The 26,518-nt window shown below is 40.6% G+C and overlaps 2 protein-coding genes across 7 annotated transcripts in view; one reads left to right on the top strand and one right to left on the bottom strand.

Annotated features, from left to right (window-relative positions):
* Positions 1-15,567, top strand: part of SMARCAD1 (SWI/SNF-related, matrix-associated actin-dependent regulator of chromatin, subfamily a, containing DEAD/H box 1) — a 77,708-nt gene extending 62,141 nt beyond the window's left edge. For all 5 annotated transcript variants that reach the window (XM_034771060.1, XM_034771061.1, XM_034771062.1 and 2 more), the window contains 12 exons: positions 3,529-3,588; positions 3,786-3,861; positions 6,493-6,628; positions 7,637-7,774; positions 8,142-8,237; positions 9,591-9,708; positions 9,903-10,024; positions 11,146-11,334; positions 12,560-12,678; positions 13,503-13,685; positions 14,319-14,428; positions 15,000-15,567. In XM_034771060.1, the coding sequence (XP_034626951.1) occupies positions 3,529-3,588; positions 3,786-3,861; positions 6,493-6,628; positions 7,637-7,774; positions 8,142-8,237; positions 9,591-9,708; positions 9,903-10,024; positions 11,146-11,334; positions 12,560-12,678; positions 13,503-13,685; positions 14,319-14,428; positions 15,000-15,061 (1,409 nt within the window). In that variant the 3' untranslated portion in view covers positions 15,062-15,567. The remainder of the gene's footprint in view (positions 1-3,528; positions 3,589-3,785; positions 3,862-6,492; positions 6,629-7,636; positions 7,775-8,141; positions 8,238-9,590; positions 9,709-9,902; positions 10,025-11,145; positions 11,335-12,559; positions 12,679-13,502; positions 13,686-14,318; positions 14,429-14,999) is intronic.
* Positions 15,568-18,956: 3,389 nt separating this feature from the next.
* The window catches only part of HPGDS (hematopoietic prostaglandin D synthase), a 70,985-nt gene continuing 63,423 nt past the window's right edge, over positions 18,957-26,518 (bottom strand). The window contains exons 5-6 of one of the 2 annotated variants that reach the window (XM_034771066.1): positions 20,727-20,825; positions 18,957-19,468 (exon numbers count right to left, since the gene is read on the bottom strand). In XM_034771066.1, the coding sequence (XP_034626957.1) occupies positions 19,304-19,468; positions 20,727-20,825 (264 nt within the window). In that variant the 3' untranslated portion in view covers positions 18,957-19,303. The remainder of the gene's footprint in view (positions 19,469-20,726; positions 20,826-26,518) is intronic. The other variant, XM_034771067.1, reaches the window with a different exon arrangement.

Below are 26,518 nucleotides of genomic sequence, written 5' to 3'. Positions count from 1 at the left end.
CATTGGTACACCACACTGTTGGAGCTCTCGGTTCAGACACCGATCACACTTCCATTATGTCCGGATCTCATATCTCAGGACCACGGTCGGCTGCGTCACCCCGACCTGCAATCACTCCACCTCACAGCGTGGCTGCTCCATGGTTCACCCAGGCAGAGCGGCAATGCTCGCACTCTGTCCAACAGATTCTGCTGAGCAGTAGAAAACCCTCAACACGGACCACGTACCTGGCCAAGTGGAAACGGTTCTCCTGTTGGTGCGAACAACGAGCCACGCCCCCGTTGCAGGCACCCATTCCTCTCATATTGGAATATCTCCTCTCCCTAAAACAGCAAGGGTTGGCGATATCTTCAATCAGAGTTCACCTGGCTGCTATATCAGCCTTTCACCCGGGGGAACTCGCGTCCTCGGTATTCTCTAACCCGATGGTCGTTAGATTCCTCAAGGGCTTAGACCGGACGTACCCACAACAGCGTCAGCCCGTCCCGACGTGGGACCTCAACCTGGTTCTCTCCAAGCTCACAGGTCCTCCATTCGAACCACTAGCCACCTGTTCACTCTTGTACCTATCCTGGAAGACAGCCTTCCTCGTAGCCATCACCTCAGCAAGGCGAGTTTCTGAACTCAGGGCGCTTACATCCGAGCCCCCTTATACAGTTTTCCATAAGGATAAAGTGCAGCTTCGCCCACATCCTGCCTTTCTCCCCAAGGTGGTTTCTCCATTTCATATCAACCAGGACATATTTCTCCCGGTCTTTTATCCCAAACCACATGCCACTCGCCAGGATCAACGTTTGCATTCCCTGGACGTACGCAGGGCCCTGGCCTTCTATATTGACCGCACAAAGCACTTTAGAAAGACGACGCAACTCTTTGTTGCAGTAGCCGACCGAATGAAAGGCTCACCGGTCTCCTCACAACGCCTATCCTCCTGGATTACGTCTTGCATCCGGACTTGCTATGACCTGGCAGGTGTCTCAGCACCGCACCTCACCGCTCACTCCACGAGGGCCCAAGCCTCCTCGACTGCTTTCCTGGCACATGTTCCGATACAGGACATTTGTAGAGCGGCGGTTTGGTCATCAGTCCACACGTTTACAGCTCACTATGCACTAGTGCAACAGTCCAGGGACGATGCTGCATTCGGGTCAGCGGTTTTGCACACAGCAATGTCTCACTCCGACCCCACCACCTAAGTTGGGCTTGGGAGTCACCTAATGGAATGGATATGAGCAAGCACTCGAAGAAGAAAAGACGGTTACTCACCGTTGTAACTGTTGTTCTTCGAGATGTGTTGCTCATATCCATTCCAAACCCGCCCCCCGTCCCCACTGTCGGAGTAGCCGGCAAGAAGGAACTGAGGGGGCGCCGGGTCGGCTGGGGTATATATTCAGCGCCATGAGGGCGCCACTCTAGGGGGCTCCACAGCCGACCCGCCGGTGTTGCTAGGGTAGAAAATCTTCCGACGATCGTGCACGCGGCGCGCACACACCTAATGGAATGGATATGAGCAACACATCTCGAAGAACAACAGTTACAACGGTGAGTAACCGTCTTTTTTCTAAGGGTATGTCTACACTGCAATTAGACACCCATGGCTGAGTCAGGCTCACGGGGCTTGAGCTGCAGGGATGTTTAATTGCAGTGTAGACTTCTTGGACCTTCCCACCTCGCAGGCTCCTAGAGTCCAGGTTCCAGACCAAGCCTGAAAGCCTACACTGCAAAATAGCCCCGCAGCCTGAGCCCAAGGCAGCTGGCATGGGCCTGCCGTGGGTGTCTAATTGCAGTATAGATATACCCTCAGTGGTTGAAACTAAAGCTGTTAAACTGAGTTGAAGCCATAGTCTATATTGATACTGAATTTCTTTTAAGACACTTGCATTGAAATTACAGGTTGTAAGTAGGTACAAAAGTGATACTTTAAAAAAAAATTATGTATATTTTGCAAAATGCAGCTACAATTTTAATGCATTGCTAGTGTGTTAATTTTACTCTAACTTTGGTAGATTCCGGTCACTTAACACAGAATAAGACTGATGTAATTGGTGTTTTATTTCTCTACCACGATCACTTAACTTAAGGGTAGATTTCATTTTTTAAAAATATTACCGGACCCCTTTTGCACTACACAATCCCTCGCAAAGGTATGCCAGATCCCTAAAAATGACGGGCTCTGTGCAGAGCTATCAATCTCTTGCTTTTTCATGATTATTAAACTCGCGTTGTTAAAGAACAAAATTTCCCTTACCGTAAAACAATTTTGTGGAATTTTTTAACAACTTGTTTGCTTTGATGACCCGTAGGCAAGATTTATAGTTGGATAACTTCCTAGCTGATGTTTAAATAAAATCATTTATAACTTCCAGGTTTTAAACTGCCTATTTTAATTTACGGTATTGTGTAGCTAAATAGCTTGTCTCTTTCACCAACAGAAATTGGCAGTAAAAGATTTTACCTCACCCAGCTTGTTTCTATTTTAATTTAGACCCTCTTGCTTGTCTAAAATAGCTTCATTTAAATGTGCATTTTTACAATTGAGTCCATCTATTCCAATAATTAAAAGGATATATTTTCTTTACATCTGAAAGGTGTACAGTGAAAGATCTGCTTTCTTGGATTTTTAAAGTGATTTTTAAAGACTTGTGAAAGGTGCCAAATTGATAGCTCTAGAGATGGTAGTCCTTGGCCAAAAAAAAGTATAGTGTGGGGAGGGCAAGAGCAAGGTATCTATAGCTGTGTTGTCAAGATACCTCAATCCTGTCTTAAAGGTCCCTTCTAGGAGGCTATAGGGTAGTTCAGTCTCCATCCCCATTTGGTCCTTAGACCTGTCTGCAGAGATGCCAGTTGTGATGATTTGGGCATCTGTCCATTGAGACCAACCCATATGTCACATGCAACCACAGCTGTCAGTTTGACTCAGTAAGATTGTCAGCAACAACTTTTCATCATTATCTGCCTGGACTTCAACGTAGATGTGAAAGAATTTCTGTCCCTTTTCCAATTCCTGCATCAAGTTTTGTGATGAGGCACTTGTAAATAAAGGTCTCTAGAAATAATTTTTTTAGAGAAATAAATGTCCATTCAGCCCAGAGTCTGAGTATTCTGCACTGGGAAGCTGAGTTTTAACTAACACTGTTTTATTTCAAACGTCATGATGTTAATGAGCAGAAAAAAATTGAGTCCTTGTAAATTTACGTCTAAAATGTGAGCTGTACAGGAGTAATGAAAATCCTCTTTAAAAATGTTTCCTTGAATTATGTAAAAAACCTGGCCTTTTCTTAATCCCCAAGCTCCTGTATATTAGTTTCCAGTGAACGTGGGAAATATGTAGTATCTTTGTCAGCTATTTTTAACATTGCAAGATTTTATAACACAGAATTTATAAAACAATATCACATTTTTGCTTCAATATAATTTTATTTGATTGTTAACTGATTTTTAGTCTAGTGCTGAAGAAACCTAAAATGTGTTGCCAAGTGTATTAGTTTATATAAGATTCATATATTGCTTTTTAATAATCTTTTATAGATAACTGGATAAGAGAGGTTAATCTGTGGTGTCCTGCTCTTGATGTCCTTTTTTATTATGGTAAGAAATCTATTAGTCTTCAAAATACAGAAGCAAAAACGTAAGTTTTAAGGCTAATCTGATAATGTGGCTGCATGTGCAACATAATAGAACATGAAATAGACATTGGACAGAGTTTTCAAGATAGTAGTTTAAATACAGATAGTTAATGCACAAAAAATATTGTACTAATGTGTCTATTTTTTTTCTTCCTGTAGGATCCCAAGAGGATCGTAAGCAACTCAGAATTGACATTAATAATAAAGTTGTAAATTTCAATGTGATTGTGACCACGTAAGTACTGTAATTAAAAGAAACCAGTAAACGAAATCAAAATGTTGCTCTACTGACCTCTAGTGGTATTACAGAGCATCATCAGCTTCTTGAATATAGAATCATATTTCAGCTCCCAAACAAGGAGTTGAATTGGGTCAACAGAGAGTACTGTCCATTGATTTTTTCAGTCTTACTGTTCACATGGCCAGTGTCAAAGCTTGGCACCTTTTTTGTGGTAGATATGTAAAACTGCTCTGACCCACAGCATGGTACTGCTTTCTCTGCCTTTAGTCAATACAGAAGGAAGAGTTTAGAATACAACCAAGAGCTGTGGGAGCTACACAAGGAATGCCACCATCACTGGTAGCTCAAGATAGGTGGAAGAAGCTCACAAACTATTGTGATGTTGGATATCAACATCATATAGAGTACTATAAGATGTTGTCTTATGGTGACTAACAGCATGGGGAAGAGAAGGGTACTGGAAAAATATATCAGAGATTTCTCCTTAAATGGAAGACAGCTAAAGGGGAGTTGAATGAGGAAAGCTGTGTATGGGTACATTCCTGTACGTGCCACCGTCTAGATTTGACCATTATGGAGAATTGTAATTGATTGAAAATGCAAATTAAAGTAAAAGGCCCAGGAATTCTCTTCCTTTTTTGAAATATCTTGTGCAATTTCCTTCCTTTTTGGAAGTTAGACATTTCAAGATGAAGATTTTACTTAAAAAAAGTAAGCTCACATTCATCTGTAATTTTCCAGTGCCAAATTGTGTTCTGTAACAAACAAAAAAAAGCAACTGTGCCCTAAAGTCACCAGTATCATTGTATCCCAAAGTCCTTCATGTACCCCTTGTAAATACACAGTACAAATACTCAACATTTGCAAAATGCAAACATAACCTGCTTTGGGCTTTTTACATCTTTTATCCCATCTGTATAAAAAATATTGGGGCTTATGTGTCTGTCCTCGTTTGTGGCTCTCAGGCCCCTTCATTCTTTAGAAATGTGCCCCCAGATTGTTAAATCAAACAAGAATGTGCCTTGTCTTCAATATTTTTGTACTAAACTTTCCATTAAATATTTTTTTATATCATAGGTTTTCTACTTTTCTCTTTTTTTTTTTCTTTTTCTATTTTTTATTTGATTCTGCCATTGACTTGGCTTTATACTTTCAGATTTTCAGCTGGTTAGGTTTTCCTTTTCTTAATCTAAAGCTCCTTTCACTCCCATTCTCCCTTCTTCCTATGTGACTGCTTTCCTGATTACTTCTTCCTGCTCCCACTACTTCTTCCTCAGAAAGACACCTGTCAGTCACTCACCTTAGGAATGAAGAGTTAAAGGTGAGGCCTGCTCACCAGACATAAATTGGAACTGATTGATTGATGCAGGGCAGAGGTTCTGGTGTCAGACAGGACCATGGGACCATCCCCTAACTAGATGAAGGAATGTGTAAATGCAAGACCAGGTGTCCCTTGTGCTGTTGGAGATGGCAAGGAGTCATTAAACCTGTTTGGAATTTAGTTTAACTACTAGAATCTGTGTCTAAGTTCATAAGCAGACTTGCACCTCTTTAAGTGCATGTTTAAAACTTAACAAACCTCTACACATACTCAGTAATTTGTAAACATACATAACTTGGTTCTCGCAAACAACTTTTTTAAGCCTTGAGACAGTCTCAGTTAAGACTACTGAGTTTAAAACCTCAGAAATGTAATATCCCTCTTTTTAAAAATGAAAGAAAAAAATTAACAAAGTCATGTGAATATTTTGAGTCAAGAAATGTGTGAATTTCACCTTCACAGAATTCTGATGGCAATAAGGATTTTGCTCAGAATGTAGTAGACCGGTGGTGGGCAAACTTTTTGACCTGAGGACCACATCCGGATATAGAAATTGTATGGCGGGCCATGAATGCTTACAAATTGGGGGTTGGGACCAAGGGGTTCAGAGGGATGGGGATCAGGGCTAGGGCTAGGGCTGGGGCTCGGGTGCAGGCTCCAGGTGGTGCTTACCTCATGCAGCTCCCGGAAGCAGCGTCATGCCCCTCCTCTGGCTCCTACGCAGAGGCGCAGTGTCAGGCGGCTCTGCATTTTGCCCTGTCCGCAGCCACCGTTCCCATTGGTTCCCGGCCAATGGGAGCTGTGGGGGGTAGCACTTGGGGTGGGGGCTGCATGCGGAGCCCCCTGGCCCTGGCTGCCCCTACACATTAGAGCAGGAGTGGGGACATGCCACTACTTCCAGGAGCCGCACGGAAAGCCCCCGACCCTGCTCGCTGGAGCACGGAGCGGGGCAAGCCCATCCCCCTGCTCCCTGGCAGGAGCTCGAGGGCCCAATTAAAAGGTCCGACAGGCCGGACGTGGCCAGTGGGCGGTGGTTTGCCCACCCCTGTAGTAGACATTGAAGTTCTATATTGAGAATTGATTATGCAGAATATCAGCTTCTTTTTTGGTATTCTGTAATTGTCAGCTCCAAACTGTTGTGGTTGGTCTCTTTCAAAGATACTGCTTATTGGGACATTATCATTTTGTTTAAATGTCTGGTATGTCATACTTTTAGGGCTTATAATTTAACTGAGTTTAAATTGCAGAATACCCTGTGTTAATAGAAGTATTAAACATTCACTTACTATGTATTCCTCTGACAGGTATAACTCTGCAATTAGCAGTGCAGATGACCGTAGCCTGTTTCGCCGTCTGAAGCTTAACTATGCAATCTTTGATGAAGGTCACATGTTGAAGAACATGGGTTCTGTACGCTACCAGCACCTAATGACAATTAACGTAAGAGATTTTTTTTTTTTGAGTAGTCCTACCCTCCATTTACTCGTGGGGGCATGATGAAATTTTGGTCTGAAACAAGAAATAGAATTCTTAATATAAGGCATTGTATGTTACAAATTTAGGAACATGATTGCATGCAACTAAATGCCAGTCTGGATATAGAACTAGTTCGTACTTTGGTAACTGTAAATGGAGATTTATTTCCCAACTAAATATAAAGCATCTTCTTCTTACAGGGTCTCTCTAAGGTAGTAGTCAAATTTTAGAGTTTTTTGCTTGATCTCAAAGTCTTGCACTGAAATACAAATTGTCTAAGATGCAATAACCACCTGTAAATAGTTCTCAAACTATAGAAAAGAGATTGTGCCAAAATGATAGGGTACTTGGGTGTGTATGAAGGGTTTACTACTCTGGTTAATATAAATCATACAAATTAAGAGTTGTAAGAGGTTTGTGTGTGCAGGTCTAAAAAGAGACAATAATTATGCTGATGAGCTGTTTGTTAACCTATTTGAAAACATGCCACGGTCTAAAGTTGGGGGAGGAACAAACATGAGGATTTCAGGAATCACTTTTCAACTACAATTGACTTGAAAAGAAGTAAGGTATACAGCAAATCTCATGAGGTAAATTTCCAACTTAACCCTTTCAAAAATTTCCAGGCAACCCAGCATTTCTTGCAGAAGAAGCAAAATGTGGCTGTAAGAAATATCATCCATTCAGAAAACTTGAGGCATGTTACTAGGTGGGGCCATGGTGAAAATTTCCACATGGCGTGCTCTGCTTATTTTGTTAATAAACTAACATCACTGGAAACTAGTCCATTTGATGCATATTGTGGGCATGAAATATATGGTTGAAAAAAGGGATAGAACTGAATGCTAAATTCCTGTCTTCTGTGACTTTTTCAGCACAAAATTTGCCTAAACTATTCTTTAGAAGGAAAATTTTAATTCCTCTGGTATTCATTTCATGTTATTTTTGTGACTTTTCATATTGGCCGAATAGGCAAAGAATCGTCTGCTGCTAACAGGCACTCCAGTTCAAAATAACCTGTTGGAATTAATGTCTCTATTGAATTTTGTCATGCCACATATGTTCAGTGGTAGCACCAGTGAAATCCGGAGGATGTTCTCTTCAAAAACAGTAAGCAGTAAAAATACTTTTTATTTCAAAAGGATACTTTCATTGCTGTAATGCTCCTCTTTTACGCAGTTTGGTTTAGTTATTATTTAGTTATTCCCAAGTTTTGGGAACTTGGTACACCCTTGAAAACATCACATCCATACAAACTAAACCAAATGGGTGAAATTGTATTGTAGCTCAGTGTCCCAAAACTCTCTTGTAATTTTTGGTTACATGAGACCAAAGGAGGGCACTTTTTTCCCTTCTCTGGCTCCTGGATGATTGTCTCTCAGGTTGGAGCATGCAAACTAAGTAATAATAATGGCATTAATAGAGTTGAGAATTTTCACATTATAAAACTTTGAATTTTTTCTAATATTTTTCTTAGAAAGCTGCTGAAGAACACAGTATATATGAAAAGGAGCGGATTGCTCACGCGAAGCAGATCATAAAGCCATTTATCTTGAGAAGAGTAAAGGATGAGGTAAATCTGTTAACTTGCAGCTATGCTAATGAATCTGAAGTGGTGGTGTAGCCATGTTGGTCCCAGGCTATGGAAGACAAGGTGGGTGAGGTAATATCTTTTATTGGACCAGCTTCTGTTGTGAAGAGGACAAAGTTTCGAGCTTCACAGAGCTTTTTGTCAGGTCCCTCTGTGAAGCTTGAAAGCTTATCCCCTCCATGAACAGAAGATGGTCCAATAAAAAATATACCTCACCCAACTAGTCTCCCTCAATGAATATGAAATAATTTTATTTTTGTAGTGTAAAACATTGAGAACTCTTTTAAAAGGTAACACAAGAACTTAATTTTAGGAAACTTAATAGCAGTGAAGATATTGAAAATTCTTATAGTATATGCAAGAACCTTCTGTAGGGTTTGGGTGACATTTTCTTGAGCCTCTGTCCCCTACCTTAGACCCAATCAGTCCACTTCTCATCACCAGAAGTCTACAACTCCTTCCCAACCACCCCCCCCCACACCACCCCACCCCAACAAAATGAGGCTTCAGCTACTTCTCTTCTTCCATGAGTTACTCTTCTTTTCCTCATAGAACTTTACTTTTTGCCCAGACTGTTTCTGGTGCTTATTTGTTTCCTGCCTCTTTCTGTTTACAGCATTGTAAGTGATTGTCCTGATGGCATCTCTGAGGTTTGCTGTTCTGTTAAGCTGTAGCCAACAAATGAGTGGCCTCACTTATCACAAGTGCTATTCTGCTTCACAGTAACATCATTTTAATCAAAAGATTAACTGCATATATATGGTATAGCTGCAACTGTGGGTTTAAAGTATCTGGGGGTCCTCAAAGCCTTTTTTGTTCTGTTTAAGAACCCAAAGACCATTAGGATGCTTGGTTCTGTCCCTGGTAGAAGTAGCTTGTCACTGGCCCCTTCCATCTAGGATTGCCTGCATGTAAGAATCGAACAAATTATAACAGCATTTGCATTCTAATGTGTAGAAATTTGATCTTAATCTTGCTGACATTTCTTCTTTCCCTGTTTGTTAATGTGTTCCCTTCACTGCTTAGTGCCATCTGTTACTAGTTAATCAACAAACCCTAAGCAGAGATTTGTCTGATAAGTAGGAAAATACTTTTCAAATATTTTTAAAAATATTTCTTCAACTTTGAAGTCTACAGACTTCAATTCTTAAGACATGATTCGAAGTCCATTACGGTCAGTGAAAAGACTTAATGGTTTTTAATGGTCTGTTGATCAGGCCCCTAAACAGTTGCTCTTAAATACACATTGTTGCAGTTCACCTTGTGGGCAAAGCACAATTTCAAACCATTCAGAGTAATCATTATTCACTTGAAATTTTTATCTTGTCTCATCAGGTCCTTAAACAACTACCCCCCAAAAAAGATCTTATTGAGTTGTGTGATATGTCAGAGAAACAGGAACAGCTGTACTATGACCTCTTCAACAAACTAAAGAAATCTATTGACAGCCAGGGTATGTGAGGGTCTGGTTGTTTTTCCCAAACTGTCTCTTAAATTGTACTAAGTTTTTGATTTGTGGAAACATCCAATACTCATTAGTTTTAGAAAACTCAGGTCATAGTTGCATAGATTTCAATTGTTCAATTTTTTTATTTGTGTCATTAAATCAAATGTGTGGAAATGATGGCAATATTTTTTTGGTCATAGAAAAAAACTCAGAAATGGGCAATGTCATGATGCAGCTGAGAAAAATGGCAAATCATCCTCTCTTACACCGCCAGTATTACACAGCTGACAAACTGAAGATGATGTCAATGCTTATGCTCAAGGTACGCTCATAGGATTCACAAACATACTGTAACTTCTCTGAATTCTTCTTTCCAGGATCTTGAACAACAGTGTTTGGGTGCCAGTCACTTGATCAGAAGTACCTATTTGTAAAACTTTATTTCTTTAGATTTTTCCAGTTGCATTTATCCAATGCCCAGATTTCATTGCAGACATTTTAAAATTTGAAAATAAACTTCCAGATCAGCTCTAAGAAGACTTGCTTAGGAAAGACATCTAGTCCCACATTAGACCACTTTTCGTCAGCCCCCTCATTTTCTTGGTTGACCCGTCTCCTTATTACGTGAAAAGCTTGGGAGAACAGTTGGGTCTGCCAGCATTTCCTGAAGGTCACCAAATGTGGGCTGTAGAGAACCGAAGTGGGGAAAGCATATATACATGAACTATCGTTTTCCTAATTTGGCTTTGATTAACTCACGCTGTGTTTTGGATTAGATCTCTTTTTAAAACAAGAAAATTAAGAACCAATTTGAAAATATAATAGGCACCTTAATAAAAGTATAAATGTAACCAGATTTGAATGTGAACATGTCAGCTGTACCTGGAGCCTAATTTGCGGGGGGGCCTCCAGGGGGGAGATGAAGCAGTTTGCCCCCCCCCCTTTTTTTTTTTTTTTTTTTCCAATCTCCTCTCCCACTTTATAGATATGGTTCTTTTCCTTTCCTCTTTTTGCCCTGGCATGACATCCCTCTACCAGCACTACAACCTGGTGAGGGCTTCCCATGTTACCTATCATTGATCCAAGGATTGGATTCCCCATGAAGGAGTATTTCTTCAAGGGAAAAGGAGTGACATAGGGATAAAAGGTCCTATGGTTTGAGGGTGTGTGGTTGGTGGCTAGTGAAGTAAAAGGTATTCCCAGTAGTTCTTTATAATTCAAGTTTCTGTAGAATCTTACCTCAGATGACAGACATCAATCCTCCACCATCTCCTATAAACAGAACTTGAAGAGTTAATTTTGCCTGGTTTCTGGTGCTTTTGTTTTCTGCAAAAATATTGGGTGCAACTGTAGTTGCATAATCTTACTGGCTCTTTAAGGTACGTATAAATATGCCTACAGTGGAATGCATTATATTCATTTTGTTACCTTTTTTACTTTTAGGAACCCACACATTGTGATGCCAATCCTGACCTCATCTTCGAAGATATGTCTGTGATGACAGATTTTGAACTGCATTTGCTTTGTAAACAGTATGCTAGTGTCAGTGACTTTAAGTTAGAGATGGATACAATTTTGGATTCTGGAAAATTTAGAACACTTGAGCGCATCCTCTCTGACCTTAAAGAAAAGGTTTGCACTAAAAGAATATTCTAGTTTAAATGTCTTCTGCTTTTCACAACTTTGTTTACTACTGATTTACTGAATCCCTATTAACAGGCAGCTTTTACATGCTAACTTGATTTTTCTATAGAATACTACAGGATAGCTTATGACTTTATGGCACATATTTGATAGAACTGAACTGCTGTTCTATGTCACACATGCAGTTGATTGAATAGGGGAAATTGCCGTCCTGCAAAAGTGTTCAAAGAAGTGTGTTTAGGGTTGCTCAATGTTCACTGCTAACAGTAATGAATCATATTGCTTTTCTGAAAAAGCTGTTTTTTTACCTTTTGTACAAATAAATAGGATTAGATATTATAGTGTATATAAAACTGTGCAAAAACAATATTTAAAGCTTAGGGAAAACTAAATGTTTTCCCCTATTTCCTCCAAAAATCAGAATATTCATCCTGGAACACTACCATAGCCTCTTAAGGTATGTCTCAACAGCAGCTGGGTGGTGTAATTCCTAGCCTGGGTAAACATACTTGCGCTAGCTCTACTTGAGCTAGCACACTAAATATAGCAGCGTGGCCATGGTGACAGTTTGGACTACTTGCCCAAGTATGTACACAGGTTGTTGGGTGGCATTGTACTCGGGTGGCTAGCTCAAGCCACCACCTATGCCATTGTGGTCACTCTGCTATTTTTAGCATGTTGGCTCAAGCAGAGCTAGGAAGAAGGGGTGAAGATGATGATGGATTACAAAGACAAGATTATGGTGTTCATTACTTTAGGCATTTATACAGGCGCCTCGGACAGTAATGACCAGCAAGGCTATGTTTCTTCCCTGTTGCAAGGAAAACAATTTCAAAATAAATCTATTTTAGTAAAAGTATTACTCGTGTGGGTTTTTGTGTGTTTGCAGTTGCACGTATAAGAGATTTTACTGTATTTAACTGCTAGTGCCCAAATTACGTAAATGTTCAAATTTGGGTGCCTTAAGTTAGTAATCTAAATACGTGTTTTGGCACCTAAATAAAAGTGATCTGCTATTCCGGGGTGCCGAACACCCCACCTCTTATTGAAAGTAGACCAGTTTTAAGTGTCTAAATATGGATTTTGGTGGCTGATCTAGGCATAGAGGTTGGAAAATTTAGGCCCAAATATAGAGTGCAAATAAGTGATTTTCTAATAAAATATTTATGTAATTAATGTCTTCCCTAACTGACTTCTTTTCCTCCTTCCCCAGGGTGATAGAGTTGTATTGTTTAGCCAGTTTACTATGATGCTGGACATTTTGGAAGTTCTCCTAAAACAGCAACAGCACCGATATATTAGGCTGGATGGAAAGACACAGATTTCTGAAAGGTAAGTGAAACTTTCTTTGTAGGAGGTGCGAGTAAGTTAATGCACATGCGCAGTTGTTTTTCCCACAAAGTTGAGAATTTCAGGTATAGACATTCACTACAGCAATGGGAGGGGTTCTCCCATCATGTAGTTAATCCACCTTCTCCTTAAGATGTGGTAGCTAGATTGACAGAAAAATTGTAGCACTGTCTACATAGGGGGGTTAGTTTAACTAGGTCGCTCAGGGATGTTGATTTTTTCACACCCCTGAGTGACATAGCTCGGTCGACTTAACCTTTGAGTGTAGACCTCTCTGTCCCTCCACTGGCTCTCCTTTCTCCACTAAACCAAATTCAAGTTTCTTGTCTTCACCATCTGGTCCCCTGATATTCTCCTCTTTCCTATCCACCCTTTGTTTCTTTAAGCATCATCCTCTCCACTCTCCCACAGATGCCAGTCAATGTCCTCCTTGGCTTCTTCCACAATCTTTTCTATTTTTTCTTCTGTCACCTTCTATTTGTAAAGTGCCCTTTCTGAGCTGGTTTGGAAGGCCGCTAACCTCTCTTGACTCAGTCTTCTCCTTAAGATCCTCTTTAGCCATCTGATAGTGATTAGGATGTGAGGCCCTTGGGAGTAATGAATTTTTATGTGTAAATTGGTGGGGGGGAGGAGTGTATTTATATTAAAAAAGTGGAACTGAAAGGATATCACTCTTCATCCTGACTGCTTTGCTTACATTTTGTTTTCCCCCCCCCCCCCCCCATTCCTCTGTCTAGAAAACAGCTATTGTAATTAACAGAATTGTTTTTCACAAGGCATGATTTGTGTGTGCTTTAATTTTGTAGGATACATCTGATAGATGAATTCAATACAGATATGGGTATTTTTGTATTCCTACTTTCGACCAAAGCTGGTGGCCTAGGAATAAATTTGACTTCAGCAAATATTGTTATTCTTCATGACATTGACTGCAATCCTTACAATGACAAGCAAGCAGAAGATCGATGCCATAGAGTAGGTCAGACCAGGTAAGTTTTTAATTAATATTACATTAGCAAACTGAAAGAAGTGTATGCAGCGTGTGTTTGTCCCTGCCTGCTCTATAGTTCGGAGATGGTGGATATTAGGGAGATGGAAGAAGAAAAGATACAGGTAGTTGAAAGTAACGTGCAGAGGAGAATGGCAGGCAAGCAGAGAGTAGACAGAGTGCACATGGAAGAAATTAGGGGGAAGATGAATTGGGACTTTGATAAACTGGAGAATTTGAGGTGAGTTTTACATGTGATAAGAGCAATCAGCAAAGAAAGTATGGGAAGAAGATGACAGCAAGATAGGCCATGAAAGACAGAGGATATGATGGAAGGACTGTTAGAGAAGTTGGAAGAGAAAAGGATTGGAAATCAAAGACCTGTGAATTTGTGCCATGGACCGAAAGGAGTGCAAGGAATCATGGGCACCTCCTGTCCCTTGTAAATGGGAAAAGAAGTCAAGAAGTGAAGTGAAGAAGTGATTGCACTAATTTGAGAGAGTTGGATTTTAGCAGGCCTTGGGTAGGCATGATAACTTTCTGGGAGGTATCAGGCTATACTGGAAAGGAACAAGTAATTCTTAATTCACAATAATGATATAATAGACTTACTCCTCTTTTTTGTGGGTTTTAGAGAAGTACAAGTCATAAAGCTAATCAGTAAAGGGACCATTGAGGAGTCTATGCTCAAAATCAGTCAGCAGAAGTTGAAGCTAGAGCAAGATATGACTGCAGTAGATTTAGGTAAGTCTTTATTACTCATATTAGTTAATATCATATTTCATAGCTGTCCTCTATATAGAACTAAATAAATTTGCTACTTCTCCTTAAAGTGCAGTTATACTTTGAAAACTGAGTCCTTGGTGTTGAAAATCCAGACTGCTTCCTGTGTCCCCTGTCTTATTGTCACCTAGTTTTCTCTTAACTTCTGCAATGCACTTATGTAAAATAGAAATTAATATTAAAAATACCACCAGATTTACTGTACTGATTATATTCACTTTCCTGGTTAATTCAATAAAAACCTTCATTTTTATTTCACTTGAAACTGCCCCAGAACTCAATACTGGAATATCACAAATGCAGGGGCTTGCCTCTGAATACTCTGGGCATGATGGATGATTACAGTTGATAATCTTAGTAGTGAAAACCCAATGGTGTTCTACACATTGAAAGAGCTACAGTCAAGTCAAGGGGGAGGGACTTCTTGTTGAAGTGTAAAACTAGACAGAGCCTTACTGGTTGGGTGAACAGGGTTTATTCATGTGAAATGTTTTCATTAATGCAGCATTAATGGTTTGCTTTTATTCTGCAGGAGAAGAAGGGACCATTCCAGCAGATATAGCCACATTATTAAAAACTTCATTAGGTCTGTAAAATGTAAATAAAATAGCTGTGGATTTTATTGGCGAGAAAAAGGCAATGTGGTACACCCATGGACTTTTACATTACTGGTGACCATAAGTTTTATGAACATTTATAACTTTTTGTAATTCCTTTCCTGTATTTCTCATGGTATTGAAGATTTTTAACACTGATAGAATTCTCCAGATGCTTGAAAACAAAATGTGTAAATGCCACACACATATGTAGTGCATAAAATGTTGAATAATCCATATTTTACAAAGCCGTTTTAAAAATGGGGACCTAGTTAGTGATGACTTTACCAGATCTGCTAATGCTTAAGATTTGTCAGTATTTTTGTAATTATTTCTACCTCCCAAATATATATAAGAACTGTCTGTTTCACTGGATAATGTGTGTAGATTTTTTTTACATGTGCCTTATTTGACAATGCTCATGTCTGTTTATGCTTGTTTTTGTTCATTTGAAGTACCGTACTGTTTTTGTATCAACTTGTTCAAATAAAATTGTCTAGATGACCTGGTTCTTTATTTGAAACAATGTTCTACTTTACCAGTAGGAACAAAATAAAAAGCAGCAGCTTTCAAACTGTTTCAGATATTCTACTCTAACTGCTCTTTGCTTAATCAAATAATGGTAATATTTCATTTGTACTGCACTCAGAACTGTGCTTAGAAACATGGATGTAAAGATTGAATTCCTGCCCTATACAGGATCATGGCCTTAGGCTGAAAGTTCTAAAGACTTTATGCACTGAAAGTACTGGGTAGTTCTGTTGATTTCAGTGGGACAACTCGGTGTGTAAAATGAAGCATGTAAGGCAAAGATTTAATTATAAACAGGGCACAAGTGAGATCAATAACCAAGGTAAGGAAAAGAGAGGAATCCTAACAGGATTACAAGCATAAGGTTCTTTCTTTAAAGTGGGACCTAAGATGGCCCTAAACTTTGAGAAACCTCTGGAAAACAGCTCTTTGGAGGAGGTTATAAAAATGTTATGCAGCCCCAACCACCTCACTTGCTTCCTTGCTGCAGTTGGGGCTGGACTTTACCTCCTTTGACCTCTCCATGTCTAGGGAAACTTCTAGCATTTTGATCAAAACTCTTAATTTCTAGTCCTGCCTTATAATTACTCTAGTTAATTAGCTAGTCTATAGGGGTATGTCTGCACAACAGCTGGGAGGTGAGATTCCTAGCTCAGGTGAGACATACTCATGATAACCTCTGCTCAAAGTAGAATGCTAAAAACAGCCATTTAACTGCAGCTGCATGAACAGTGGTTTGAGATAGGATTGTACTTGGGTGGCTATCTGACCTCCTGGGTATGTACATGGGTAGCTAGCCTGAGGAAGCGGGACACAGTGTACCTGGGAGAAGACAGTAAAGAGCAGATGAGAGGCCTGAGAAGAGGAGAGACAAAGAGCAGCAGAGAATTGCCTGAGGGAAAGAGCTGCAGGAAAGCTCAAGGAGAGCAGTAACTGTGAGCTGCTGGTAATAAATTCAAAGGAAATGGCTGAAGGATGGATTAGAGCTGGGGAACCTTGCCAAATTGAAGGAAGGCTGGTGCAGTGGCCCCTAGGAATGAGGAGAAGAACCAGCATGGTCAGGATAAAGTTGGGCCCAGAAGTAAGGGTTGACTTCAAAGGGATGTCCTGAGGAGCAGGTGTAGGACTCATAGGCAAGGAAGGTTCCCCTAAGCAAGGGAGGCCTGGGGGAATTAAATTCTGTAGGGAGCTTCTTGTGAGAAAGCTGACTTGAGGCTACAGGAGAAGACTTGAGTTCCAAGAATAGTTTTTCTCCCTCTTGGATAGGAGACTTGGAGAGTGAGGCCCTGGAACAGGGATTAAGTAACTGTGACAGAGTGATTCGTGACTCTCAGGTTGGTGACCAGGGATAGTGACCTCCTAATGGTATTAAAGAGCTGCTGTGTTATAGCCTTGTTTTACTTTCGGGGTTTGAGAGGAATTATTTTGTGGGTTTTTTGATGTTTACTGCAAGAGATCTGTGGACTGTGGTGCTTTATATGACTAAAAGGGTTTGAATCTGTGGTTTGCTGCTAATAGAGACAATATTCCTTTGTATGGGTGGCTGAAGAGGAAACTGAAGTAGGTGTATGGCTTGTTTCTTGCCTGCAATAGGGTTGCCCTGCCCTTCTCTGACAAACCTACTGTGTCTTTTCTTTAGTCCTGGAATTAAACAAGAACACACAACCTGCCACTGAAAGAAAAAACTGAGCTTCACATTGTCCAGGAGAAGACTAGAGTAGAAGTACAGAAGTAGTAAGGAATTGGCTCTCCGGTCTGTAGTCATCTAAAGCACAAACTAGATTAAGGAATCTCTAGGACAGCTCCAAGGTAGTTATTTTAATCTAATTTACCAGCTTCCAAAATGAATGGTTAACAAGTGCCAAGGAAAGATTTAGTTTTGAAGGAGACTTGAGCTCTAGTTCAACTGTGGCACCAAACTGATATGTAGGAGAAATAAGGCTTTCATTCATACTTGTCTTTACTTATCTCTTTGGTTTACTGAATACTGCCTATTGAGTGAGACAGCTTTAGACAGGCTCAAAATTGTAGTTTTTGTTGCACCTGTTTTTTGTTCAATACTGTGAAGTTAGTGAGTGGTTATTCTGTGGATGTTATAAAAAAAACACATTGAGGATCCTGTGGCCTGCAATGTTAAACTGGCAGAAGGATGGGAGAACAGAGAGGAATAATTGGTCCTCTAGTTACCTTCAGAAAAGTTATTGGGGATAGTGAGAACAAATTGGGAGTGTAGGGTTAGAGCCAGGGATTGAATGTCAAGAGGTATGGATTCTGTTCTCCACTCTGCCAAATGCTCAATGTGTAACCTCAGGTAAGTAATTTAACTTATGTCTCTGTTTCTACATGGATAGAACGAGTATATAACTCATCTTTGTCAAGTGCCAAGTAAAAGGCATTGTGCATATCCGTTTCACAACTTCTATTGGAGACCCATCTTGGGTTGGACTGATAAATGGGTGTGCCCCCTTCTTCACTGTGATTGCTGCCATCTTATTGTATCTGTTCTTACTTCAGGTTTTCTATCCTTTTCCTTGTCTCTCTCTAACTAGTTTCCCTTATTTTTTTCTTTTCTTTTGCTGGCTCTTCTCTCTACTCTCTGCTTTGCCCTTCCTTTTATAGCTCCACTTCCCCCACTCATCAGATAGGTACATGGTGTGCCCTTGGGCTGAGAGGTGTCTGTTGATGCCACCTAGTGCTCAACAAAATCTTGGCTACTACAGCTTCCACTTGCAGCATTATATGCGAGTTTCTCCTGTGGGAGCAGAAAGGTAAAGTTGGCTGCTTTTCAAAGAGTAACCAGCATTACCTACATGCACAACACGTTTGAACAGAACCCATGGGGATCTGGGTTCCTACAGTTTTCCCCACCCGCACTGATGGTCTGTTTTGCCCTGTGTCCCTTCCCTTTCCTCCCTCTCTGAACTAGTTTCATATTGAGATAGTAATAAAGATGTGGAATAGTACTGTCAAGACAATTTCTGTCCATGAAACTTGCCTCATTGTCTCTTCTTCCTCCCCAACATGTTTCTCTGGAAAGTGCAGTGAAAGCAGAGATGGACTGATCAGTTTCAGAATTGCTGTATTTTAAATCTTTGGACATGGGGGGGTGGGGGCGGGAGTGATGTACAGTGTTGGTAGTCTCCAAACTCACCATAGCATTCCCAGTCTACCATGTCCACTTTTCCATTCATCTTTCATAAACAGAGTTAAATTGTGGATCATGTTGCTTTTCTACACTGAAAAGTATAATCAGTCACTGACATATATAGTAAATAATCATTACACGCTTAAACAGATATTGAAATGCAGTCTTAGTATAAATCTCCATGCTATAGTCACAGAGGAAAAAATTCAGTCTGGTGTATTTTTAGTCCATTTTATAATCAATTATAACAGTGTTTAATTTAATCTGCATCTTGCAACATTACACATGCATAAAAATATTAAAGGCCAAGTTCTCTAAAACTTGTTCTCCATTGATAACTGTTCTCCTTATCCCTGAAACCTAATGCAAAACAGAGAAGAGGAAGAATTTAATCTGTCCACTGATGTTTTCCAAGCAGGTGTGATAGACTGGATCAAATTAGGCATTGAGTCATCTTAATTTTTGTAAATTAGTAACTTTAGAAGAAATTAGAGGTGCTGGGGTTATGTTAAAAAAATAACATAACCCCACACAAACATGTTCTTCAAAACCAGAAAAGCTGATCTACAGTGTAGTCTTTGGTCTTTGCTGAATCCAGTCTGCAATAGCAGGAAGGGCTTGTACTCTCTCTTTCAGAGCCAGAAGTTTAGGGTAGTTGTCTGCCAGGCCAGGCTTAAGGAACTGAAGTGTTGTACTACACACATCCCAGTAGAAATCAGCCCAGGTTACCTGGTGAAAATGAAAAGAGTAAAACAAAATTACTCACTTAGTATATGCAATCAAATAACAGAACTATTAACGTGTTGGTGTATACTGAATCCAAGGGCTGGTCTACAGTGGGGGGGGATCGATCCAAGATATGCAATTTCAGCTATGCGAATGGCGTAGCTGAAGTGGAAGTACCTTGGATCGAATTACCTGGGGTCCACACAGCGCAGGATCGACGGCCGCAGCTCCCCCGTCAACTGCGCTACTGCCGCTCGCTCTGGTGGAGTTCCGGAGTCGACGGTGAGTGCGTTCGGGGACTGATACATCGCGTCTTAATGAGACGCGATATATTGATGCAGATAAATCGATTGCTACCCGCCAATACGGCGGGTAGTGAAGACTTATCCCAAAATGAGGATAGAGAACCACACTTTAAATTTGGTTTGGGCCCTCCTATCTTAGCCAGCTATTATCTTGTTAAAATAAAAACAACAGGGAGTCCTTGTGGCACCTTAGAGACTAACACATTTATTTGGGCATAAGCTTTCGTGGGCTAGTGCCCACTTCAGATGCATGGAATGGAAAATACAGGAGCAGATATAAATACATGAAAAGACGTGAGTTACCTTACCAAGTGTGAGTAGTTACCTTCAATCTACAATTACAGAAGATATCCCCTGATGAGGTTACAATCAATTGCTTTTAGTGTAAGGTGGTATGTTTAGATCCTATCCATGCTATAAATTTTAAATATATTGTAACTTGATCCACTGACTTGATTTAGGTGTAGACGGGGTCATAGCCTGAACTGTTTAGAAATCATGCTTACTGAATTGATTTTAAAATGTGGTTGTAAACCAGTTCAGTTCATACTCAGTTTAAATATGGCTTTGGTCAGCAGTATGGACAGGATCAATCTATGCAAATTGACTTTTGAAACTTTCAATGTCGAATGCTGAGGCTTTTAAGCAAAGGCTGGAACAATTATTTTTAATTCAGTTCAAACATAGTTTAGCTCCATTCACACTGACCAGCAGTGTTTAAAATGGTCTGGTTCAAAACTAGTTCAGCAAATATGAGTCCAGGCCTGTGGGTGTGAAATAGTGAATGTAGTCCGAGCCTGAAAGTGTGTTAGGAAGAAAAGCAAAGAATTAAAACCAACACACAACAAAGGATGTTTCTCAGATCTCTGACTGTGAAGGTGAAAATAGTTTAACTTCATCCAGTTACTTTGCTCCAGTGACAACTGGATTTGGAAGAGGAAAAAGAAGATACTCACAGATTTCCCAACCAGCCACTTATTATCCCCTAAGAAACTGTCCAAATCTTGTAGTAGCCCAGGAGCTGTATTAGTGAAGAGGTCATTAAATATCTGTTGCTGCAAAAAAGCACATGTAAGTGGAGAGTAAGTCAAATCTGATTCTTCTTGAGTGCACTGTTCATGAAATAAAAAATATAGCATAAATATGGGCTTGGAAAACTTCGTTACAATGGAGTCATTTGTTTTGATGAATGTGGCCTGAAAAATATTTACTGGTAAAATGATTGAATAGTTGTACCTTTATTTGAGCATGCAAGCAGGTATTGCAATATTCATTAAAGCTAACTGATGAGCTGTTTGATATATTGATGTTTGAAAAGGGCATTTGTGCACAATGTCCTGTTCGCTAGCATCAGACCAATGAGCCTAACTAGCCTTAGTGAGTCCTCTGTCTTGACACTAGACACCTTGAGAAGGGGTGTGAACCCTCCACTGACTTGCAAGACCTGCACCGTGACATCAAACCAACAACTCGGGGATGTCACAGAAGCTTATCCTTTGACATCAGATCAGCAAGCTAGATGGGCTGAGCCTCTGGTCCAGCTAGTCTAGTCATCTGCCTCTGCCTTTGGCCAACACCAGCTGCTGCAGAAGAAGGCACAAGAAACTCTGCAATGGACCTTTTTTGAATAACCTATTTGTAAGTGAAGTTTTCTTCCTGCTAACAGTTGGTTTATTACCTGAAGCATGCAGGGTTATATCCATTTTGAATGTTATGCTAATATACTAGAGGATATTCTCATAAATGTCTAATCTTTTCTTGAACCCTGCTAAGCTCTTGAGTTTAGTGCTATGTTATGATAATATCTTGTGTACAATGTCCCACAAGCTAATGATGTGTTGGGTAAAAAAATATTTCCTTTATCATTTAAAAGCAAGTTTAATTGGATATTTACATATCACAGTAATGGGGTCTACAACTTCCTAGATAAACCTTCCCCATACCGTCAAGTATCAGAGGGGTAGCCGTGTTAGTCTGAATCTGTAAAAAGCAACAGAGGGTCCTGTGGCACCTTTGAGACTAACAGAAGTACTGGGAGCATAAGCTTTCGTGGATAAGAACCTCACTTCTTCAGATGCAAGTCTTCACTTCTTGCATCTGAAGAAGTGAGGCTCTTACCCACGAAAGCTTATGCTCCCAGTACTTCTGTTAGTCTCAAAGGTGCCACAGGACCCTCTGTTGCTTCCCCATACCGATCATTTTATGTCTCATGTTCCCTCTTATTTGTTCCACCCTGCCCCCAAACTAATATTTTCATTCACTCCTTATATGGTAGCCTCTAACTCATATTGGTGATGTTTAAAACCGTGATACTCAGAATTCAGTGATTCAAGAGCCAAATTAGCAAACATTATCCAAAAGACCCGTGTGTGTGTGTGTGTGTGTGTGTGTTATATGTATTATTCTCACAGCAAAATGACTGGCCAAGTATTATTATTTTATCAACTACAATTGGTTAACATGGTAAAAGCATCCTGATTGGTTAATAACTTTGGTTAATTAAATCAACGTTTTAATATCATGTGCTGCAAAGAGCCGCAAGAAACACATAAAAGAGCCACTGGCAGCTCGCAAGCCTCTGTCTGAATTTCACTGGTTTAAAATAATAAAACCTTGGGCTGTTCTAGAGAAATGCATGGAATAGTTATGTGATTCCTGCTGCTTAGAACAATGAATGTAATAAGAAAAGTAAGTGTAAACTATTATGTATGTTAACTGGTTTCATAGCACGCAACTGAAATATTTAGAGTTCTTCTTGCATAGTATATCAAATAAGATGTGTTACTGGCATGAGAGTTATTTACTGCTTTGTTTAAAGTGTTTTAGCCAAGCAAAGCAAGGCCTTACATGCAACTCACTGGTATTTCTCTGTGTGTAATGCAATAACTTCTGAAAACCACATCTGCTTAATTCCAACATTGCAGGGAATGTTCTCTGTATCAATGAGCGGAATCTTATTCATTTTGGTATGCACAGCAGGGTATACTCAGACTACAGAAGTGTGTGATTGTCATACAATGACCCCACATGGAGCACCATCATGTAACAGGCCACAGCACAACAAGCATGTCTGCCTCAGTTTCCCCTCAGGTAACCCAAAGGACTCCACTTCAGGCTCTTTTGCCTAAATATTACTTCTCCTGGGAGCCAGTTCATTACAAAAACTTTGTATAAATCAGCTCATAACAAAAGTCCCGAAACATAGTCTGCCACTTCCCATGCATGTAGTCCTTAAAATCCTACACTTTCCAGCGAGAACCCCAACAGCCTTTATGCTGGAATATCATCTTTAGAACCTCCCTCACTTCTCCAGCTCTGTCACCATTCCTCTAGGTCCAGCTCTTGGACTCTGAAGATGTCAGTGGAAAGCCCCTCCTCTGCTCCTACCTTAAGTAGTGTGGCCCTGGCTGTCTGGCTTGAGGATGCCAATAGCAAATCCCTTTGCTCTTGCTGCTCTCTTGTTTCTTATTGGAACTCATCAGTCAGTTTCTGGAAGATTTCATCTCCTGACTGACTCAATCCACTCGGACTCACTGAGTCTCTCATTGAAACTTTCTAGCTCCCAGGTGCTGCATTGCCTTCTTAAATGGCCAAATGGGAGCACCTGTCCTGGCACAAGGGCACTGGACCTACTTCATTCACATGGGCCAGCCACTGTGTGACAGCAATCATCTAGTTTTACTGATTTTGAAGTCTTATTGTAGGTGTTTATATGACCCCCATTGCTATAGTGTCTTTTAATATGGTTATTCTTGCAACACCCCTGTGAGGTAGTATTAGTAGGTAGTCGTATCCCCATCTGGGGGACTTAGGGACAGAGACACAAAATGGCTGTCTCAACATCACATGGGAAGTAGGAGTGGAACAAGGAATTGAACCTCCCAAGTCCCAGATTAACCACCCATCCTTCCTAATGATACCATGTATAAACCATCAAGTAGAATATTGTACCAAAATGGCTAAATAATATAACGGCCATACTGGGTCAGACCACAGTTCCATCTAGCCCAGTATCCTGTTTTCCAACAGTGGCCAATGCCGGGTGCCCCTGAGGGAATGAACAGAATAGGTCATCATCAAGTAATCCATTCCTTGTCACCCATCTAATATCAAAACAAAAATCTTTATTTCTTTTAAGTTACTTGCTACCTTAACTTGATCTGATGTAACTCAATAAACAATTATCTGATAGTAACATCTTAGTCTGGTCAACTGAAAATCTTACATATTTCTCCTATTAGTGCTGTGTGCTGGCCTTTTGTATTTTTCCCTCTTTTCACAATGATGGTCTCTGAAGTCAATTCAATTTTTGTTCTTAGTCTGTTTCACTTTCAGGTTCTCAGTTGCTTCTGTGTTTGGTTGTTGCTCCCCCAAGCCAAGGAGGAACCAGGAAAGCTTTCCCTATGCTTTCATCTGAGGAATAGCAGAGCTCCCACATGCTCCTCCTAATGGTTTTTTACTTAAAATGTCTTTCTCCAACGCATGTTGAATAATGTCAGATTTCTGGGTTGTTAGTGACCTCAGAGGCTTGTGACTTGGCTCAGCACATTCATCTTGCTATGAATAATACCAAGAGGGACTGACTTTTGTGAGGTGATTGCTAAGTACCTCCTCCTTGGCAGTAGTGATACTAAGGAGGCTTTTTGAAGTTTTCTGGGGAATTGCCTCTCTTGTTGGGCTGGTATCAATGTGCAAACGTCTCTGAGGTCACTGCCTCAGCATTTCCAGCCTTTGTGAGGTTAATGCCTCAGCTTGTCTGTTTCGCTCGCCTGATGTGACCAACTACTTCTGGTCTGATGTCAAAGAACAGGCCTTTGAGGGCTTCTCACTTAGCATGTCTTTTGGTCTGATGTCAAAAGGCATTTCTCTGGGGTTCACTGGTTGAGTAACTATACCTACTGAGCAGATGGTCAGGCTTTAGGTGATGTCACTTTCTATCGTGCTGAGCAGATGACAAGACACACAACATTGTGAGGTTACTGCCTTAGCACCTCTGACTGGCTGTGCTGATGTCAAGGCAGAGGACTCAGTGAGAACTTCTAACTTGCTGGTCTGATGTCGAGAAGCATTCCGATGTAATGTCACTGGCTCAGCCGCTCTAGCTTGTTTCTCTTAAAACCTTCTCAGTAGGCTGCAATCTCAAACCCAAAGGTAGCTAAGAGTCCTGCACATGAGGAGGTCCTGAGAGATGGAGCCATAACACTGGCAGTCAAGGCCATTGACAGAGCGGTCAGTGCATCACCTTCCCTTACATGTCTGACATGAAAAGGGCTGGTAACTTGGACTTTGAGAAGCACTCATCTTGAGCCAGATTTTTCCTGTATCATTTGTGTTAGCAGTGTAGTCTACTAAGCATTTTCATATTTCCTTGGCAAAGAGGCTTGAGGTATTGATGCTTTGCCTTATTACTTGTATTCAGTTGTTTAATTCGATTCTTGTGTAGCACCCTGCGTGTGCCTGGCACTTCACACAGCAAGTAAAGATATGAGTCCTGTCCAACATTACTTATAGCGTTACACTCCTGGAATTCTTTTTCTCTGATGCAAACTTTTTACAAGTTCTAGAAGCTGCCAATTAGGCTTACTTTTTATGCGGTCTTTGTCATTTATAAGGACTGTTATAAGCAATTTCACAGGTTCGCTATGTACTAAATACCTTGTGCTACGTCACTAAAAAGCATCTTTGCTGGGTTCCCTATCTACCTGAGCTTAGTGATCTGCTCATTCCAGCCCCATGATTACCAGGTGCCTTCACTCCTTAAGATGGTGGGAAACAAGTCAGCATGCTCAACCCTCTGCAGTGTTGATGGACTCTTCCTAACTTCCAAGGCCATCCCACCATCCTCAGCAAGGCTGTCAGCATTGGTGGGAGAACAGGTTGAAAAAAGTGTGTGCACACAAATCGCAAGCAGTAAATCAGGGCTTTTCATAGCCAGCTTTCACTACATCATATTGCCCATATTTAGTTTCTGGTGTCTTTTTTTTCTTTTTCTAACGCATCCGTGCTTATAGCATTAATAAGTTTCTCGTAGGGGTATGCTGTTCTGCTATCATTTTTCAGGTGTCTGAAAGCTGCCTGGTTTTGTGCATCACAAAATGAATGTAATTCCGTGCAGTGTAAATTATTTAAATGTTGCAAATCTCTCACATTCCAAGAAGCTCGAAATCTTTTTTTGTTACAGTAATTGCTAGGTTTCATTTCTACTATAAGATGGCAGCATTCCAACCCAAAATAGAAAAGTTTGGACGGTGAATAGGGAGGAAGGGGGGCAGTGGCTAAAAGGAAGAAGGCTCATCAGGTGAGTTTTTAAAGAAACAATATTCTAGCACTCCAATCTCTCCTGTTTCACCTCCTCGTGCCTGTTCCCCCCCACCCACCCATCCACCCACCCACAACTTGAGCACTGGTATGTTTGTCTTTTCCTCCCCCACACCCCCCCCAAGTGAATTTAGTGCTGGTGACATAAGCTTTACAGCTGGCTATGGTGACCAGACAGCAAGTGTGAAAAATCGGGACAAGAGGTGGGGGGTAATAAGCGCCTATAGAAGAAAATGCCCCAAATATCGGGACTGTCCCTATAAAATCGGGATATCTGGTCACCCTATACAGTTTATAGGGCTGGCCCACACCTCCAGAAAAACCATTTGGATGGATGTCACCTGCCTCTATTACTGTGTTCCCAAAATTCCAGTCCCCTTCCTTTCTGGAAGTAGAAATCCATTGCAAATGCATAAAACTGTTCCCAAGA

This window comes from Trachemys scripta, chromosome 5 (genome assembly GCF_013100865.1).
Source record: "Trachemys scripta elegans isolate TJP31775 chromosome 5, CAS_Tse_1.0, whole genome shotgun sequence".
Classification (NCBI taxonomy): Eukaryota; Metazoa; Chordata; order Testudines; family Emydidae; genus Trachemys; species Trachemys scripta.
This window is presented reverse-complemented; position numbering and strand designations above follow the sequence as displayed.